At 40.3% G+C, this 19,163-nt stretch overlaps 2 protein-coding genes across 3 annotated transcripts in view; one reads left to right on the top strand and one right to left on the bottom strand.

The window, feature by feature from the left end:
* Positions 1–7,837, top strand: part of VSTM4 (V-set and transmembrane domain containing 4) — a 38,564-nt gene extending 30,727 nt beyond the window's left edge. Inside the window, exon 8 of the mRNA XM_085324738.1 lies at positions 6,094–7,837. Within this exon, the coding sequence (XP_085180864.1) occupies positions 6,094–6,219 (126 nt within the window). The 3' untranslated portion in view covers positions 6,220–7,837. The remainder of the gene's footprint in view (positions 1–6,093) is intronic.
* A 10,018-nt stretch (positions 7,838–17,855) lies between these two features.
* The window catches only part of WDFY4 (WDFY family member 4), a 142,009-nt gene continuing 140,701 nt past the window's right edge, over positions 17,856–19,163 (bottom strand). For both annotated transcript variants that reach the window (XM_085324754.1, XM_085324753.1), the window contains exon 61: positions 17,856–18,223. In XM_085324754.1, coding sequence (XP_085180880.1) covers positions 18,157–18,223 — 67 coding nt within the window. In that variant the 3' untranslated portion in view covers positions 17,856–18,156. The remainder of the gene's footprint in view (positions 18,224–19,163) is intronic.

The raw sequence follows: 19,163 nt of genomic DNA, 5'->3' as shown, positions 1-19,163 counted from the left end.
TAGTGACACCAACAATCCCACTCCCTACTCCAAGGATTTTCCAATGTCATATTTCTCAGCCTTGGCAGACAGAACACAATGGCTCCCTTGAAATTTCAGGGCTCTCACTGGCCAGCAGTTGCATTTGCTCTTCATTTCTAATGGTTTAATTCATCTTACAGATCTAGCTTCATTTTTTCATGAAGGTCTGCAGAAGTCATTTTTGAAGTCGCTCTTTTCCAGGGGAATCTACGACTTTCTGCCTCATTAGCTGTCCTTTCACATCACAAGTTGTTCTGTGGCTTGCCCAGTTGAGGAGGAAATGGTACAGTCTCCTCCAGTCTTTGATCTTACAGACCCTTGCCTAGCCATCATGTTTTTAGGCAACATCTCTGATACATCACCATTGACCTCTATCAGAGAAGAAAGCAAATCCTTTGGTCCTACTTGGCAAACATAGAGGTCAATAAACAGACTTCCCAGTACTCACATTAGACTCCCTAGGCCTGATTTAGGCCCATATATTTACCCAAAATGAGTTCCAGAGACAAGGCAGGAGTCACAGATGAAGAAAAGTGCTCTTGTTTTGTCACCCAGGTTTCTGTGTTGCGCCCAGGTTTTTGGGAGCCACGTGGGCACCAAGCAGCACTAGACGTTTCTCACAATTCCAGGCACCATTGAAATGTTCTCTGTTCCCCAATGCTTCCCACCTGCTACACAAAGTTTTAGGGCAGGGCAAAGGTTGGTCAGGCATTTCCCTTCAGGGTGGCTATGCTCACCACAGGGCTGTTCAACAGCTGAGATCTTAATAGATCATGCTCCTGCCCCTTCCTAGGGAAGGGCATCCAGCAGGAGACCAAGAGTAGCTGCACCACTTCCCTCCAGCTATTGAATCCTGATGAACTTGGTGCAGCTCCTTATTTCCCACTACTGGTACAGAAAGACTTGTCAAGCATCCTTTCCCTATTACCATCCTTTCAAAGATACAGGTGCTCCTGTAATTGCAGTGCCACAAGTAAGCAGGAGCTGAGGCATGAGCTAACAACATTAACTGCCTGGTACATGTCCTTTCTCCAGGCCTCGCTGGCAGGGAGGTGAATCCGTTGCAGCCCATGCACCAAATATGCTGAGCCTTCATTTCAATACATTCTTGCCTTCACCTCTGTAGCACTGGCCAAGCTGGAGGCCATTCTGTATGCCTATGATTCCGTCATCCTGCAGCTTCCAAAAAACGGTGCTTGTGAAAGGAGATATGCAAGGGAAAAGATGGGATAGCCCCTTTCCCTTGGACTGCACATACTGTGCAGTTTCTTGCCATCTGTGCATTCATGCAGAGGGAAGCATTGGTCAGTCCCTTTGGTCAAAGCTCATCCAGTTGGCCTGGAGAGTCCTGTCTAGACACTTTTTGCTTCTGTGAGTGCTCAGGCAATGACACAGGATGCTCCTGAACCATGCCATCTGGACAGGATCAGCACTTTTCTCATGGACCTCTCTACAGTGTGAGTACAAAACAGGATGTTTCTCAAAGATGAAGTGGAAAAGGCTCAAGATTTGTCTGGCCTGTGTAAGAGAAAGGGAGAGAAAAAGTGATAGTTCTGGCAAGTGCCTGCCAAGAGAGAGCTACCTTGTGACATTGGGTCATGTTTGCACGCTTTGGCTGCAGAGTAACCTGGATAGAAGTGCAATTTCTAGTGGTTGGACCAAAAAAATATCACTACCACCTCTTGTCTCTGTACCTTTCCAATTAACATTTCCTAGCACATCCTCCTGGCTCCATAGTTTGCACTCAGCAGCACAGTGTGGTCCTCCTGTAGGTGACAAAACCCCACATATTGGCAATCAGGCTAAGAAATATATGCATAACAGGCACATTTTTATTCTTGTTGACCTAATACATTCACCCACAAGCATGTGCCTGCCAGTGAGGGTAAAATTTAAGTTTTTAAGTGCTTCTGCAGGAAATCTGAGTTAATAAAAATATTATAAAGCTCTGACTGGAACTTTCTTGGAATGCATATCTCTTAAATCCAGAAAATTCAGAGGTAACAATGCAACTTGGTCTATAAAATTTTTTCTAGCCTTGGTCCTCTGTTAAAATTCATTCTGCATCATATCCCAAACAACTTCTCCCACATATGATCATGTATACACTGAATTCCATAGTAAATGTCTGCAGCAAGCGTTGCTAAAATAATAAAATTAAATTGAACTGAGAATTGACCTTCTTTTTCTTGGTAAACTAGAATCAGGGGAAAATACCTTTTTTTCTTCCTAAAATTAAAAATTCACATTCCTTTTGTCATCTCTATGATAACTGATAAGATCATGAAGCAGTGAGTGTGCAACAATCCATAAGCGAAAGCTGGCATCAGGTTGATGCCATTTCAACTTCCAGACAAGCTGAAATTCTGAGGCTGTTGTTTGCCTGTTTAGTTGATTATTATAATCCAAATTATGAATTTGGATAAAAGTGACCTTAGTTAAAACTTTACGAACTTTCAGTCTGGCAATGCTCACAGTAAACATCCTTGAGGCCTCTTACAAATTGCCCAACTAATCCTGAGAAGAGCATAATTGACATTCCTGGTAATTTTGACATAAAGATCAGATTAATTTTCATTAAAATACAACCCTTACAGGTTTTTTCTAGCACCTTATATATGAGACAAAACCAGTTAAAACAAAACTACATATAACAGTTTTTAGTCTCTTCTTAATATTCATATGATAGATTTTGCAGAATGTTTATTGAGAAAACGTTGCTATTAGTGAACTCTCTTGAGTAGTTGCCCAAGGGAAGCTTTGTCACTGGAACAAAGTAAAATAAAACTGAAAGAAACCTGGAAGATGATGTTTTTAATGGCCAGGAGATACCCTGGAAAATGATGATTCTTCCTATTTTATGTTTCTGCAAAGTATATGACCCCAAAATGAGAAGAAAATAGATGTACAAGATAAAGAGTGCATCCAGAAGGGTCACTTTGGAACGGAACTGTATTTGAAGAATTCATTCTAAACCATTTTGGGAGAATGATCTAATTCTTCAGAAAGGATCTTGTAACCATAGGAATCCCAACGACCTCCTAGGTGGATAGTCAGGATGGGAGGACAGAGGTGAAAAGCCAGTCACTGTCTCTTCCTTTTCTGTCTTTTTATCTGTCCCAGCTATAACATTAGTTACTAAAGTCATGCTATTGTTTCAAAAAGGAGGTGGTGGCAGGATTCCAGGTTTACATTGCCAAAATGCTATCCAACCCAAATGAGAGAAGAAATTGCGGAATTGGTTTTCTTTGCCTGCCTGTTCAAAAAATTGGTTTTGGACAAACAAACTATCAAAATTAAATTAAACATATGGCTGATAAATGGAGTACAGAAGAGCAGCTGGAAAAAAACCCTGGCTACCATAGGTACTTTAAAGTAGTGTTGGCTCCCATGCACTTTTATTACACATCCTTTGCTGAAAACTGTATACCCTTCACAATTTTGAACCTCTTGTGTGTTTCCTCATATTTTCAATCAAATTATTACATACTAGAAATATGCATAAGGGAAATTATTCTACACATTTTATGGTGTGCTGTTGCTTGTAGCAGTAATTGAAGTACCTTTTCCACTTATGAAAGTACTAATTTTATTTGGTTTTATTGCTTTTCTAGATGCAATTATTTATTTAGTGTGTTTTGGCTTTATTAAATTATGTTTACTATAGGAACATCATAAAAATGTATGAAAGCAACACATCAGCCACTACTGCCCAATGACCTGTTTTGGGGAATCTAGTGTTATTTTTCATATCCAAACATAACAGAATAAAGTAAGAATAAAGAGATAATCTACACTGGAAAACAATGCAATTTTGAGATAATGTAATAAAACACCTGGACAATATGATTTCATAAATCTTAGTTCTAAAATTTACATGAGCTGGGTGTTGGGGCAGCTATTTTAGGACATGCAGCATTTTCTAAACGGAAACATAGCACAAAATGCAATTAAACAGCAAAGCAGAAAGCATACACAGATTCAGTTTGCCCTGAGCAACTAATTTCTACAAAGCAATGAAAATATTTTCACTTCAACAAATGTACTGGCCCGGTATTAGGAAATGTAGAGTTTTACTCTGGAAGTGACAAAAGCTTGTTTAAAGTTTTGTGAGATTTGTTCTTGGTAGGCTTTTCACATGTAGCTTATCAGTTTGTTTTTAGCATCTGAGTTGACTCCCACTGAAGTTACCAGCAAAATTCCCAATAACTTCAAATAGAGAATAGAATCACTCTTATACATTGTGAATAAAATCCTGAATATTTTCAGGTATTATTGTGTTCAGCCTCAGCTTAGCTCCTCTATTCATGCTTTGCACTACCTGCGAGGTAGATGGGCACAGAGAGTTACAAAATCTCAGAAGGAGCCTTTAACAAATCAAAAAAAGGCAAAAACAAGTTAAATGCCTAGAAACTGAGGGTAGATATGTTCAAGCTAGAAAGAAGGGGGGAAAGCCTAATTAAGTATCAAAGCAGTTAGTTAACAGTTTTTTTCTAACTCCTTAATTCAAAGCCGAGATAGGACAAATGTCTTTCTAAACATTGTTCAGTCCAAATATACAAAGAAGAAAAATGTGTGATTTTCTTTCTGTTTTACAGATGAAATCAGGTTGTGTGATCCATAGCAAGTCCCTGTACATTATAAGGCCAGAGAATTCCTTAAAAACAGGAATCTTTTTCTCTAATTAACATTGGAGAATTTGATAGTGAATGAGGAACAGAAGCTGAAATCAAATGGGATTACCCATGCAAGGAGGGAAGAGCATGTGAATGATCAAAACCAAAGATTACAATCTTGCAGACACCTAAGCCTGAAAACGGCCTTTACTCACACACACACAGATCGAGAGACTTCAGCAATACCACTTTCATCAGCAGCTGCAAAAAGTCTTTCAGGATCAGATCTACAGAGGAGAAATAAGATTAAATTCATGCTTGAAAGTGTAAACTGATCCACCCAGAGGGAAACAATCTGAAATGCAGGCTGTGAGCAACTGTCAAGGCAAAATGAAAGGATTCCAGAACAGTGCAAAAGACAGGAAGCAGAGGAGCCCAGGGACGGATTTCAGAAGATATTAGATGTTTATTTTTTTAGCCAGGAGACAATATAATAATTATTCAAACACATTTCAAGGAAACAGGAATCATTTATGTTAAATCAGAAAGGAATAAATAGCAGTAAATAAAACAAAATTACATAAAGAAAACCTCTTAGTGTTGGAAAATATTGTCATTTTCTTCAGTGTAACACTTGAGTACCTTATAGAAATCTTTTTTTGTTTACAAACTTCAAGTCAGATTTCATTTCACAACTGGCATTAAGAGCTTGGTCTCAGAGATACCATCGTTTTGGTAAGATACAGTCTTGTGACTGCAACAAACTATATGGCTGAAATATTCTTTAAGTAAAACCTCTTGGTAATGTCTCTGTTACTTAGATACAGTTCTAATTCTAAAACTCAACTGGTATAATACATCAGATGGTACTGGTGGTATCACTCGTTGTGAACTCAGCTCATCTACGCTACGGTAAAAGTAATGAAATCCCATTGAGGTGATAGTACCTCAACTCCTCGCATTTCTGCCTTGTTCTGCAGACCCTTAACATGCTTTTTGCTGCTGCTAAGAAAAAAAAGGGAGGTACTATGAGTGGATGCAATTAAAGATGTAACTGTTCCAAGGTTTACACCTGAGAAGCAAATCTGGCATAAATATTTTAAATTACGAGCTCTGCAATAACTATAATTAAATTGGGAAATTTAGAGGAACTGAATATTTTGCTAATATACTACTTTTGAAATTGTAGTATGTGAATTGTCAAATTAAAACTTGTAATGCATAACTTTGAAGAATGGAGAAAAATTGAAACTGATGCTAAAAATCCTACTATTGTTCTTCTTTTTCCTTTTATCTTTTATGAACCAACTCTAATACAGAGTAAACCCATTAATATTAGAATAAAATTATTACATAAGACAGAAAAAATAAAGTCTATTCTATAGAATATGCAAGGTGTCTTTTACATTCAGCCATAACAACTTTATAACTGTAATTTGTTGGTTCTGTTTCCCAGCCGAAAATCACAGAGGAGAATTTAACATATGCTGAACTTGAACTTATGAAGCCGATTCAGGAAGCCAAAGGCATTCCCAGTACGACAGTCTATGCACAGATACTCTTCGAGGAGAACAAGCTGTAATAGTTCATGCCTGTACATACGTCTTTTGTCTGTGTTCTATTTAATTCTTGCTGTGCTGTTTATTTATAAAAATCATACAAATATCCTTATTTTTTTATTTCTATTCATGCGCTTCTATATTTTTATGAGACTTTAAACAAAATGCCATTGAAAGTAATAATAGAAAAAGCATCTGGTCTACAAGTGACATCTCAGAGACACTCTCTGTAGTGTTTGGTGTCCCCTTTTTAAGGAACTAAAGTTCCACTTGGCCAGAAAATTTGTCAAATTACTGTTGTTTTCCCTATCAGAAAATACTAATTCAGTAAAGCTGAAACTTCTTCACAGCAAAGGATAAACTAAAATTACTTTTTCTGCATTTTTTTTCAGAAATAGTTATCAAAGTTTGGTTTTCATATTTTCATTCCAAATTTCCATTTCTAAATGATACTCTATTAAAAAAACTTAAGTTACTTTTAATAAAACTGCTTTTAAGTGCTTGAAATGAAACATTTTAAAATAATCCAAAGGAGACTTTCCACGTTAAACCAAATGGATTGCAGGAAGAATATTTAAAGCTTTGAAACATTTCCCAGCATTTTACTAAAAAAAAAAAAAAAAAAAAATCTGACTGAGAATAGGAAAAAATTGATAGTGAGCAGAAAACTTCCATAGAACAAGGACACTGGTTTTGGCCTTGCTCAAGATTGGGTCTCCCGAACTTGCAAAATCTTCCTCCTTCATAACATCCTGCTCTCTTTCTTTGAAGTTATTTCTTTTGAAAGATCAGGGCTTGGGAGATAGGGAACTGAGCCTACTGTGAAAGCAGAAAATACTCCTTCCTCCTTCTTCTCCTGTTGATCTTTGAGCTCTCCTCTGATAAGTTTGTGCAAATGGGCTTTTCCCTGGTGTCCTGCCCACATCCCTTGGGTAGGACAGCCGGACTGGTGCTTCCAAGCTCCTAAACTTCCAGTGCCCAAGTCCCACTAAGTTTCAGATAGAGTTGGACACCTGACTCCTTTCAGTCCTTGGAAAGCTTTAGGCCCTGAGTGACTACGTCACTGATGGGGATGTGAAAGCACACATTGGCTCTTCAGTTTATCATCAGGTCCTGATGTTTGGTGAGTGCTGAGTCTTCTCCAGGTCAGTTTTTTGGTTTTGGATGGAGCCCCTGGACAATTCAACCTATTTAAAAGTCAGGCCAGTCAGTAGGCAGGAGTTAATGCAGATTTTCCAGGCCTGGGGCTTTGAAAGCCCGAGCCAAGGTGATTCAAGTTGCTTCCTCCTTGGCTGATTGGGCTGTTTTGGGGATATGGCAAAAGGCAGCAGGGCTCAGTTCACAGCCGGGAACCAGCACAGCAAAACCTAGCGTCCTTATCCCCAGCAGTGAATGGCAGCGGAGGAGAGGAGGGCAGTGGGACAGGCCAGACACGGAGAGCACACCACTGCCCCTTTGAGGTTTTCACGGGAATATGTTAGTTTGTATAAACTTATCTTTTACTTTTTCTTGAATGAGGGTAGAGATTACCTAGTACACATAAACTGTGATGTTGTAACTGTATGTAAATGTAAAATGCAGCTGCCTATTTCCATATTTGTATAAAGTTCCATTGTTGTATAAAAACAGAATTTAAGAAAAGTTTGTCAGGCTGGCTGTTGTGTACAATACTAATTCCTCCTGTTTTCCCTCTTCAAAGTAAGTGTTTTCAAACCAAACCCAGTTCCTATCAACAGGCTTGTTGCTAGAAATTATTTGGTTTGGATTTGTGAGCTATCAAGAAAGTTCATTTCACATTCTCATTATCCCAGGAGTTTAATCATCCATCAAAACATCATGATACCTTTCCTTATTTTCTGATGAGGTGATGGTGTCTCAACTGCAAGAGCAATCAGTTCTTTGACCAAAAAGAAATCGCTGCTGAGAGTTGTCAAATATTCAGGGATCAGTTTTGGAGCAGCCAGAGTTTGAATATCCACAAAGAGGACAACATCCCCTCTCATGCAAAGAGCTGTAATGAAGGACATGGAAAGGTATAAAACATAATAGTTAATCCTTCCAAAATAAAGATAGAACTCTAATACATTAAGCAGGTCACTGCTACATTGAGCTGGTCACTTCGTTGTGAGAACTTTCTCAAGTTTGATATATAATTGTTTCTTTTACATATAATTGGACTTTGTGTCCATTGTTCAGAAAAATCCTCTACTGTGTGTTTATGCCCAGCATTTTAATGAATACCCTTCATTCTGTATTAATAGGCTATGTATTTTTGTTTATGTTTGATGCCTAATTCCCCCAAATAATAGTTAATATAGCTAAATAAATTACATTTTTGGTGAGAGAAGTCCTCTCAGTCTGTGTAGGATTTATTGTTTCCTAGAGAATTATATGAGTATGTGTCAATCTCATACTACACACTTAGAAAATCCATCTAGGTGAGAATTAAGTTTTCCATTCTGCAGAAAATTCCACAATTTTAAAATGTTTTTTGTGATTGACCTCAGGCAACAGCACAATCTTGAAAGGCAACAGAGGAGCAGAGTGAAAGGAAGCCAGAACTATTACTTAGGAGAACACTACATCTTTCTGAGCAGGTATTTCCCGAGCCTTTTCTCATGCAGATTTAATAATTTCAGTTCATATTCTTGGAGGAATAGAAACACCATGCTTTCCTTTCCAATAAGCTGTACATCTTTAAATACCAAAGCAACTCTCTGGAAAGACTACAAAGAAAAAAAAAAATCATTGAACATAACGTGCTTTAACGGGAGAAGGCAGATACTTTGGATTTAGTGCTTTTCAATAGGAAACGCCAAATTCATCTCTGTCACAACTCCCTCTGGCTTCAGCAGAACAGCAACAGAGCTGAACGTAGCCTGCTGTTCTCTTATATGACAGAAGCTCCCATGAAGACTTTTAGCATCTTATTAAGCAGCACTTGGAGTCTGTAGGGTCATGTTATTTTGGTTACTCCCCCTGTTGTTGTTGGTAAATCATAGCATAGTGCTGAAACTTCAACAAATACAGCCCTAATAGCTTCAAAACAATTTAGTGTCACATTGTTAAATGTTAATATACTACACTCTATAGCTTTAAATAGAGTTAGAGATGCTTACTGCTTTGGTTAGATGCACCTTGTTCCCACACATTAGATTTTATTACAGAATCCTCCATCAGCAAACAGAAGTAAATCACACAGTGTTGCCAGCTGTGCGGGGGTTGATTCTGTAGCCCAAGGAAGGGTTTTTTTATTACTCTTTATTACAACTTTCTAATTGGTAGGTGTGGTTGGAATGTTGTTATCTCTGTCCTTACAAGCAAATTATTTGTTTTCAAATAACTATAACCTGATTATGGGGTTTTCTTAATTAAGAGGTTTAAACAACTTGTGTTCTTAATCAGGGTTTGGCCAAGTTCTGGCATAGTAGGACTCAAACCAGATGAGGTCTCCTTTGCTGTATGATTGTAGATGAAATTCTGCTTTCTTGAGGACTCCTCTAAAACATTTCATGAGTGACATCATAACAATCGTTCTCCTATGCTTCTTGTACTAACCTGAAGCATACTCACCTGGTGTGTTTTGTTCCACCACCTGCTACAACTCCATTTCATCAGTTTGGTTGGAAGCTAGAGTGATAACTGCATGTCAACAGAAGACTTGCGGTTTGTATTATTCCTCTCAGAAAAAAAAGAAAATGGAGATGGAAAGGATACTGAGATGCTAGCTAGTCTATCACGCCATCTCAAGGTTGGACTGACTCAGCCTGATTTAACATGACTAAGTCTGGCAGAGATTGGTCTAATCTGTTCTTAGAACCTGCAGTAATAGCGTTCCATACTCTCCCCACGATCTGTTTCCACAGCCCTCATTATTCAAAATGTCAAAGGACAGTTCTCTTCCCTCTCAACAGCCTCTTCTGTATTTGAAAGCTGTTAAATCTAGTGAGTGGAAGGTTGAAGAGAGAAGTAACCTCAATTCTGTAAGCCTTTCCTCTCGATCTGAGAATACTTCCTTGGCAAAGATTTGCATGTTAATCCAGAGAAAATGGATCCCTACACACTGGACCATGGGAATTCAGAGAATGGGAAAGGTGGTAAATGGTTTCCCAGATCCCATTTGGAGCCCAATCCACAGGAGGAAAAGCCTAATGAAACACCTGCACAAAACATACTATAGCTCCAACTTTTGGCTATCAAATATCTCCTCCCTGTCTGCCCCAGCTCTGTCAGTCAATCTGGCAGCTGTAGTGTATTCAAACATTTCCACTCAGCAGCTGAATGCTGAAGCAATGGGCTCGAATGACTACAAAGCAATAGATTGGCCAATAATCCTATCTATCCTGACACCATATTATCTTAAGTCCCTACTGTTCTTCACCAGCATTGTTGGGTTGTTTGAACCTATAAGAGATTTTTCAGTCTGTGACCACATCAGTCAGAAATACTCTGGAAGCCCTTGTCGAGTTTTCAGCTTAGCCCTGCTCAGGCTTTCCTTTTAATATATAACACAGCTAGTTACTGCAATCACAGTTCTCCCTGATGTGCAGAACCTGGGACTCTTCTGCTTCTAACAACAGGGAAGAAGGCAGCTGTGCAGACAAAGTATTTCGGCAAGCTCACATAGTTTCTACTCCTGGCTAAGGACAAGCTTTGGTAAAGTCACTTCACATCTCTCTCTGCTTCTGTTCCCTGTGCCCTTCTTGAATACAATCAGTTAAGTTAAACTTGGACCCTCCCTCCTGGATTTCAGTTAAAACAAGTTAAAATCCTATCTCTGTCTTGTCTACAGAAACATCTTACAGTAAGTAAGGGAATGAGAACCAAGAACCCAACAATGCGAAATCTGTACGCAGAGAAGCTGTACAGTACCCCAATTACTCTGTAAGAAGCTGTACAGTAGGACAGGACCACTTTTGGAGGCTTTTGCCTTTCTCTTCTGGGATGGCATGGTCTTGGACATGATTCAGAGCAGGTTCGATAGTTAGGTACCTACTGTATCACAGAATGGCCTTACATCTTCCCTTGAGAAACTAGCCATTGATCCTATTGAGTTATCCTCAGGAAAGAAGAGACCTCCAGTAACTTGTCTGGCTGCTAACAGGTCTCTCCTGATACCAACAGAGAGACACAGCACAGAATAGGGCATCGCATAAACATATAGGGCAAGCAAACATGGTGATTGGCAAGGGTTGTCACGTTCAAAAAGGCAATCAGACACACATCCTCCCCATGCCATACCAGCAGACAAGGATGCTGCTGGATGCTGTTCAGTAGTTCTATACCACTTTCCCCCAGCTCCAGTTCTTCCTGCTATGAACAGGAACTAGAAGCGAGATTGTACAGCACCATCTGTGAAAAGAGTTTTTACTCTGCTAAGTACCTTTACAACCCTTATTTACCATGCTAGTCCTGGGAGAGAGAGGCAACCAGAGAATTCTGGACTTGGATCAGAGACAATCAACAGGACTGACAGTCAGTGCCACGCTTACGCTATATGGCACCTTTTTGACAAACGATCCTGCCTTTGCTCTCACTGTATCACGTGTCCTTCAAACCCTCTGCACAGATAAAGCTATACTCACCTCTACCTCCACTGCTTCCTTGCTTACTCTCTTAGAGCAACCAGAGAATAGAAGAGCTCTGTTCTGCCAGGGAACGAACTCAAAAGCCAGAATGAGTAAATCACTGTGCACATGATGACAGCAAATGGCAAAGGCCACTTCTATGTATCACTATAAAAAATAGCATTAATTGGGATGCTTTGCAATTTCCTGAACAACCCATAATTAGGTTAGATAAGAAACTAGCAGTGTCTAAGTGCTATAAATGTCTAAATTAAGTTATTTTGAAAGTGCCCAGCACTTTGACATTTGAGAGTTCAGAGTAATTGGGGTACTGAAAAAAAATTGCTTCTGTTATTTAAAAGGTCATTATCTTCTTCGGGTAGATATATGAGGATTATTTTCCACTCTACTGAGCCGTTCTATTTGGTACAATTAGACCTGCTTGAGTAGATTTCTAGCGAGCCTCCTCCCACTTATCACAGTCCCAGCACTGCCTCAGAGAAGGGCCTGTAAATATACATCCCAAATATGGAGCATATATTCTGCTCATAATCATGCACTGGAGATCTGAGAGCTAACCAGAGCTTCAGTCAGACACCCACAACCACCACCACATTGTTACATCCAGCAAGGCTGCAACTGAGTCCTTAAACCACTCAGGTCACCAAATACCAGGTTATGGACACAGACCAGTGCGCTAGGCAGACAAACAGTGCTGACAAAGGCTCTGGAGCAAATCAGGATTTCACCTTCCCCACTAAATTACCCACTGCCCAGGCAGCAGAGACCACTTTTCTTCTCTGTACACCAGTAAGAGCTCACAATGTTCTCCTCACTGCTCACCTGGCATCCTCTGCTCCAGCCATCACACAGCTCTTGGCCCTTGGCCTCTTAAATTACTGCTTTGTACAAACAATCCTCCACGTGCAGAGGGCCAGTGTGATGCTTAGGTATGAAACATACTGAGCACCCACTGAACACAGGCTCAGTTTTTCCCATCACAAGGCCCACACTTGCTCAGTGTTCATTGTACCAAATATTACCCCTAGTCTCCAAGATCTCGATATTTAACTGTGGTGTCAGGTTTGAGGAGGTTCCTTTTTAAAAACTTCATGCATCAAATTTCTCGGAGCATCCTGAAACTTGGGAAGAGTTATAACCACCTGTCATTTAGGGCAAAAAGCACAGGGAAGGTTGCCAGTCCTCCTTCAGCCCTGTCCCCTTTCACATCTCCCCATCAGCCTCGCTGACTTAAATGACAGTAATTATGGTGCACACATGCCTGAAGACTGACAGTGATAAGGCAGCAATTAGTCTGAGCTCTGCATGATGTGTGGCTGAATGTATGCAAGCAAATCACTCCAGTTATCTGGCTCAGTGCTGCTTTCAGGCAGACGAAAGCTGTGACAGCTTTAACTCCCAAGAGCACTGAACAACAACCATGGTTGCTACAGGCGCCACCCACCATCCAACACTTGTAACTTTCTCAGCAAGGGCATTCAGAGCTCTCAGCGCTCAGCAAATTGGGCTATGAGTCTTAGGCCATAAAAATGCCTGAGACTGGAGATAAGGTTCCAGTCTTTCCGAGCTCATGGTTTTCCGAAAGGAACGAGCTCATATAAGCAACTGACTCAAAAGGCAAAGAATATCTTGCAGGACCAGGGAGATAGCCAGCACTGTCCATCTAGCATGCCCTGGATGATCTTTCTGCTCAAAGTCTCCTCTAGTCCTTCCTACTGCCAGACAGCTCCAAGAGGTTGGAATTAGAATTACACTACCTATTTCTTTGGGGTTCTCAAGTCCCCTCTGAAGAGCCTAAACAGCAAAGTCAGTTTATGAAGAGCAAATTGAATCAACACTCTTGAAAACCTGGCTCTTCCTGTGACTAACTACCAAGCAAGAGGAGGCAAGAGGGAGGAGGATCAGGTCCAGAAGTTTTCTAGGCTACCTTCTGAACTCTCTTGGGACATCCCTCAACGAAGAGGAGAGGCAAGACAGACTGCATTTTCATACAGAAGGGAGCACATCCCTGCTAATGGTTTTAGCTGACAAGGCCTTCAGATACTTCCCTCATGACAGCAATTTGAAATCCTGAACAAGATAATCTGGTTACCAATTCCTCCTTGTAACAAGCCTTCAGATCCACATACAAAAAGGACTTAGGAGCAGTCAGTGACAATCACAGGAAACTTTCCTGTGGGAGCTACGGATCTGTTTGTACGGATTTTTCAGAGAAGGCTTGAGCAAATTCTTTTTTAATGAGGATACAAAGGCCCTGCAGTGCACAAGCAGTTCTACAAACATTGCTTCACTAGCCTTTATTAGCCAACAGAAAACTACAGAAATCAGACAAGAATTTAATGCTCACTAACATTACAAGAGTGCTACTGCCAAAGAAGGAAGCAAGATGGTCTGTGCAATAACCAAGTAAGTGTGATTAAGGCATTTTAAGGTTTATGGTCCCCAATTAAGCTGATATTTAAAGTCACATAAAGGTTGTGCTGTTCCATATTTCTCTTCTTGGCTCCCTACAGGGCAGAGTTAAAGATTGTGCCTTAATTCTGCATTTCTTATCCTAATGGAATTGAGTATCTTTTAAGGGTAATTCTCACCCTGAGCTACTTACCCCTTGCAAAAGTGATTTCTGAGATAATTACACCACTTTGGTGATATTTTTACTGAGCAACTTACTTTCAGCATAACTCCATCTTTACTGTAATGCTGTGGAATTGCTCTGCTTGCTTAATTTTTGAACGTATTCTAGATCTGCCATCCCATGTGGCCATTAGAGAATCAGAATCACATCAGGATACTCACTGAATAGGCACCATTACTGCTCCTGAGGCCTGGCAGCTAGCTAACACTAGGCCCTGTCTATGCCTCAGCAAAAGCTGCCTCCACATCTAGAGCTGGCAGAATTTCACAGACATTCAGCCTTTACCAAATACACAGGAGATCAGCACAAATACAAAAGGAAGTGCTTGCAAGAACATTGGTCTGCTACTAATTGTTTAACTGTATTTTAGAAACTTCTAGCAATTACTTCATGTCACAGGGACTTGCCTGCAAGATGATGATGAGGTGGCATTCTACCACCATCCCCCAGGATCTCCTCTCTTTACTGTACCCGATCACATACACTGGCTACATCTGGCCTGTGAAATCTTATGACTGTGACATGCTTACATTTGTGTCTTAACTCTACCAAGCATGTACTCTCAGTACATGCTTCTTCCCATAACTTATGACTCAGAGAAAAATCTGGAGCTAAATAGAGGAGAGAAGAAACCAAGAGTTCCTCAATAAACTGGAAGACTCCAATAGCCTTGTGAGGTAATGGTCCTGACCTTTGCTGAAAAACTCTAGAGCATTAGACTATATTTCTGTAGGGTGGAGCAGCACAGCAGAACTTGCCCAGGTGTTAGATAGACAGCAGTCTCAGAAAGGACTTACCACTAAAGAAAAGCTAGATGCTATTTGCCTTCATATTGCTGAGGCCACAATTACATTTGCTGGGTTCACTGGGGTAAGTCAAAACAGATGAACTCCAAACTATTACGAGGCTGTGCAGTCCAGGAGTATTGTTTGCAATCTTTATGCTTGCAGAGATGAATCACTCTTTGGACAGGGGAAGGTTTTGGACAATACTGGAATGGGTGCTGGTGCAGACATGACCCTAGGACTGCTGAACACACCAGTTAACACACTGGGAGGAGCGGGGTTCCTCAGCGTGAGAAGTGATAGAGTCATATCAAGTACACCTGCCTAAAGCTACCCATATCCTCATCCAGCAAAGAGTTTGAGAATACATCAGTGCTGTTAGCTGTTCACATCATGATGATAGTATCACTTCTGTGTTACTGGCATTAACATGTCAGTTCTCAGCGTTCTTGTCTCAGAGTACTCCACTTCCTCTGGGTGAAGCACTGTTTTACAACCAATCACTACTAATCAGTTTTCCCCAGGACGAAATTTCAATTCATTTCTATTTTCTTTTTTATATTCTCCCAAATTACAGTTCCCTGAACATGAGAACAAGCTTAATGCACAAAAACTAATTCTTAATCTACCGATTTCCATTCATGCACACACTCTGGATTTGTTCCGTGCTTCAAAACAACAGTTGATGCACCTCCTATTCCTCCTGAAGATGCAAGACAGTTGAGGCTAGTTATAATGCAATGAACCTGTTAAAACCATGCACGGCGAGCGTGCAATTACAAGTGGCATGTTCTTATGTCTAGCAAAGTCAGGCTGATGTCCAGAGCACTGGAGTAGTTAGTATTGCTGCACAGGCAGTAGAGTGGATGCTGGCTCTAGGAAAGGGAAGATCTGATATTGGCAAATACATGCAGAATGAAAAGGCTAAACAGATACATCTAACAAGTTATCAAGAAGCCCACTAGGTAAATGAATACATAGGTATTCAACTTCTCCCATGGCTCTGATTACCTTTACGATGATTTTGCAAAGCTGTATTCACAGTTGACTGTATTCACAGTCCACATCCTACTCTCCATGTAGCATAAAATCACAGTTTATTTTTAAGGAATATGAGAAGGAAGAGGAAGGAAGGAGTGTGATCGATTTTGTTCAATTCTAGGACAACTGACCTTTCTAAAATCTCAGTTCTCAAGAAAAGGAGAGAAAGGCATGGTTACCTCTGTACTGTAATGTTACTTTGACTGCAAAAATTGGTGTTTTGGGCCTATTTTCAGTAAATGTTTCCCTGAGCACAGAAAGGATGATATTTAAAAGCCATCGGGTCATATACTCAGAGGTTAGGAAAGATAAACCACCAGATCATCTGTGTAGACATAATGCAGCCTCCTTGTACACCTATATCATAAGATAACCTCTAAATACTACATTTTCCACAGGCAATTACCTAATTCACTGCAGTGGTTAGACAGAGCTTGAGGAGGGACACGTGTCAGCACTCTGTAAAGAAAGAAGCTGTTTGCCATAGGAGGGCTTGCTCATTCAGTAACCTAATTCAAAAGAAGAGTCATGAACCAAACAGGACTGTACAGGAAGAAGAAAATTGACAGTGCAGTGAAAAGACCACCAATAAATCCCCTGCCTTTCCTGATCCTTCCTAGTGATGCTGTCAAGTCTCTTCCTTTAAGACTCTTGACATGAGCAGTTTCCCATGTTCCTTAATCTCCAGCTCTCCACGATAGTATGCTGAACCACTCTTGCAGTATTAAGAGCTCTCAGTTTACTGGAAATAGGGAATTCTTGCATCTCTGGATGTCAGGGGGTAGGTTCAGCGTCCTTTCTGACTACAATATTTATGTTCACCCAGTGAGTGATTATCCATTAGTGCTCCGCCCTAATATAATCCATGGTTTTCAGCAAGCTACTCCACTTAAGTGGCTTCTCAGACCTTCTGTTTGTAAGATAAGGGAGGAGTTAAGTTATCATCAGTATAGTTCTTCCAGATTCTCAGAAAATGCAAAGGAGCTTCATTTTTCACACCAGTTGCATCTCAGTAGGGGACCCAAATGGCACATAAATTTGTTAAACTACTGTCTCAGCTTTCATATACTTTGTATTCCTCACTTTTACCATGCAGGGTAAATATGAAGGTAAATCCCAAAGCACATGTGATATGCTGATATACCAAAGAACATCAGGGCAAGGCTAGAAAAGAAGGTAGTGTAAGAGGAGAATAAAAGAATACACTTACCAGCTGTGCCAGATCCTCACCCTCATCCCTTCTGTGCATCTTGCCTGCCTTGCTCATTGTGAAAACACAAGTCAGGGAATTAGGTAGCCTAAGGTGTTCACAATGCAGCTGGATGAAGGCACCACCATCAACCTGTGATTGAGCGTCTCCTATCCTCACTTTGTGATCTAAGTAACTTTTTTGAAGGAGCACACTTTTCATGCAATATCCCAGGTTGAAGGAAGAAGGAGGGGCAAAGCAAAGATACTAACATATGTTAGCAAGAACAAAAACACTGCAACAAATGTACTGTACATCATTTTGAAGCCTTAGTATTTTCTGATCTCTAAAACTAGAATGTGTTAAATTTATTAAGCTATGCTGCTCCTTGGCAAGTTTTATTTGCTACCTTGAACTGCGATGTGAAATACAAAATAATATGCCAAATTCAGTATCTAAAAAACTTTAAAATATAAAAGTTCAAGAAAAATTCTGCAGATTCTTCTAGTATATGTGCATTGTCTGTCAGTATCTTTCCCATAACTTTGGGGTCCATTTTCTGATTTCAGACAGATCTGACTGCAAGGTCAGTCCAACAACTGCTTTGAGATTTGTTCCCTTCCATAAGCTTCCAGGTTCCTCTGAATCTTGTATGAATCTTCTGAAGGGCAATTTTATCTCCATCCAAAAGACTGAGAACAAGAGATCCTAATTATTTCTTCCTATCCATCCACAGACCAACAGCAGATTCTTCCCCAGTCATCGCCAGCTAGGAGCTTGGAGGAATTTCTTGAGAAAGAAAGGAAGAAAAGAAAAAGAGAACAACGTTTAAGATGTAAATATGATCAGGGCTTTCTCTTGCCTGTGCAGCAACTAGGACAATGCAACAATCAAGGGAGCAGGTGATCTTTAGTGTTAAGTCTGAAGAAGCATGATGACAACTAGAAAAGGATTCATACCACGAAGTCTGAACTTGGAATCAGATCCAAAAGCTTTCCCAGAGTTCAGCAGGTCAGCTGAGGACACCTCAGCCAGATCTGGAGCTCTGACCATTCACCCTTCACTGACATTCACAGATACTGAGGATCTACCAATATTAATTAAATCTGCTGGCCAGATTCGGAATTCTGACTTTTTGACACACTCTCAGGGCTTCAGACACCTAAATCTCTGCTGCATGCACTACCATCAATACAGTGAAACTAAACTCCTCAAACTTTCACATTTTCCATGCATATAAGCATCACACTCTAAGTGCTCTAAATCTGTGCATGAAGAACATGGGAATCATTTTAGCAACTATCAAAACATCAGCGCTTCTGAGTAGTAAGACAGCAACTGTTTAACAGCACCGTGTCCTGGGGTAGAAGATGAAGACAATTATTACAGCCAGATGAAACTGCTGGAGTGGGATTTAGTAAACTAAAATGTTACTGCTGTGCAAACCGATTGCAGTTTAACAAAGTCCTTTTTTAGCCAGAGACATCTTTTTGACATTTCATTAAGAAGCTGGCATCTCCAGCAACTCCTAGGGTACTGATTTCACTGCAATGCAGAAACAGAGTAGTAGCTACTCATTTCTGCAACTCTACCCCCCAAAAGCTGTTATTTCTACTGCAATGTCTCCCAGCCAGCTGCTGACTATCCCCAAAACCTTCACTGAATACAATTGGCCAGGCCAGGTTCCAGAGTGGCTGCATTTGGCTAAGACATAGAAATTCCAGTGAAA

The sequence above is a fragment of the Rhea americana genome, unplaced genomic scaffold, assembly GCF_003343005.1.
Source record: "Rhea americana isolate MKP2758 unplaced genomic scaffold, rheAme1 scaffold_93, whole genome shotgun sequence".
Classification (NCBI taxonomy): Eukaryota; Metazoa; Chordata; class Aves; order Rheiformes; family Rheidae; genus Rhea; species Rhea americana.
This window is presented reverse-complemented; position numbering and strand designations above follow the sequence as displayed.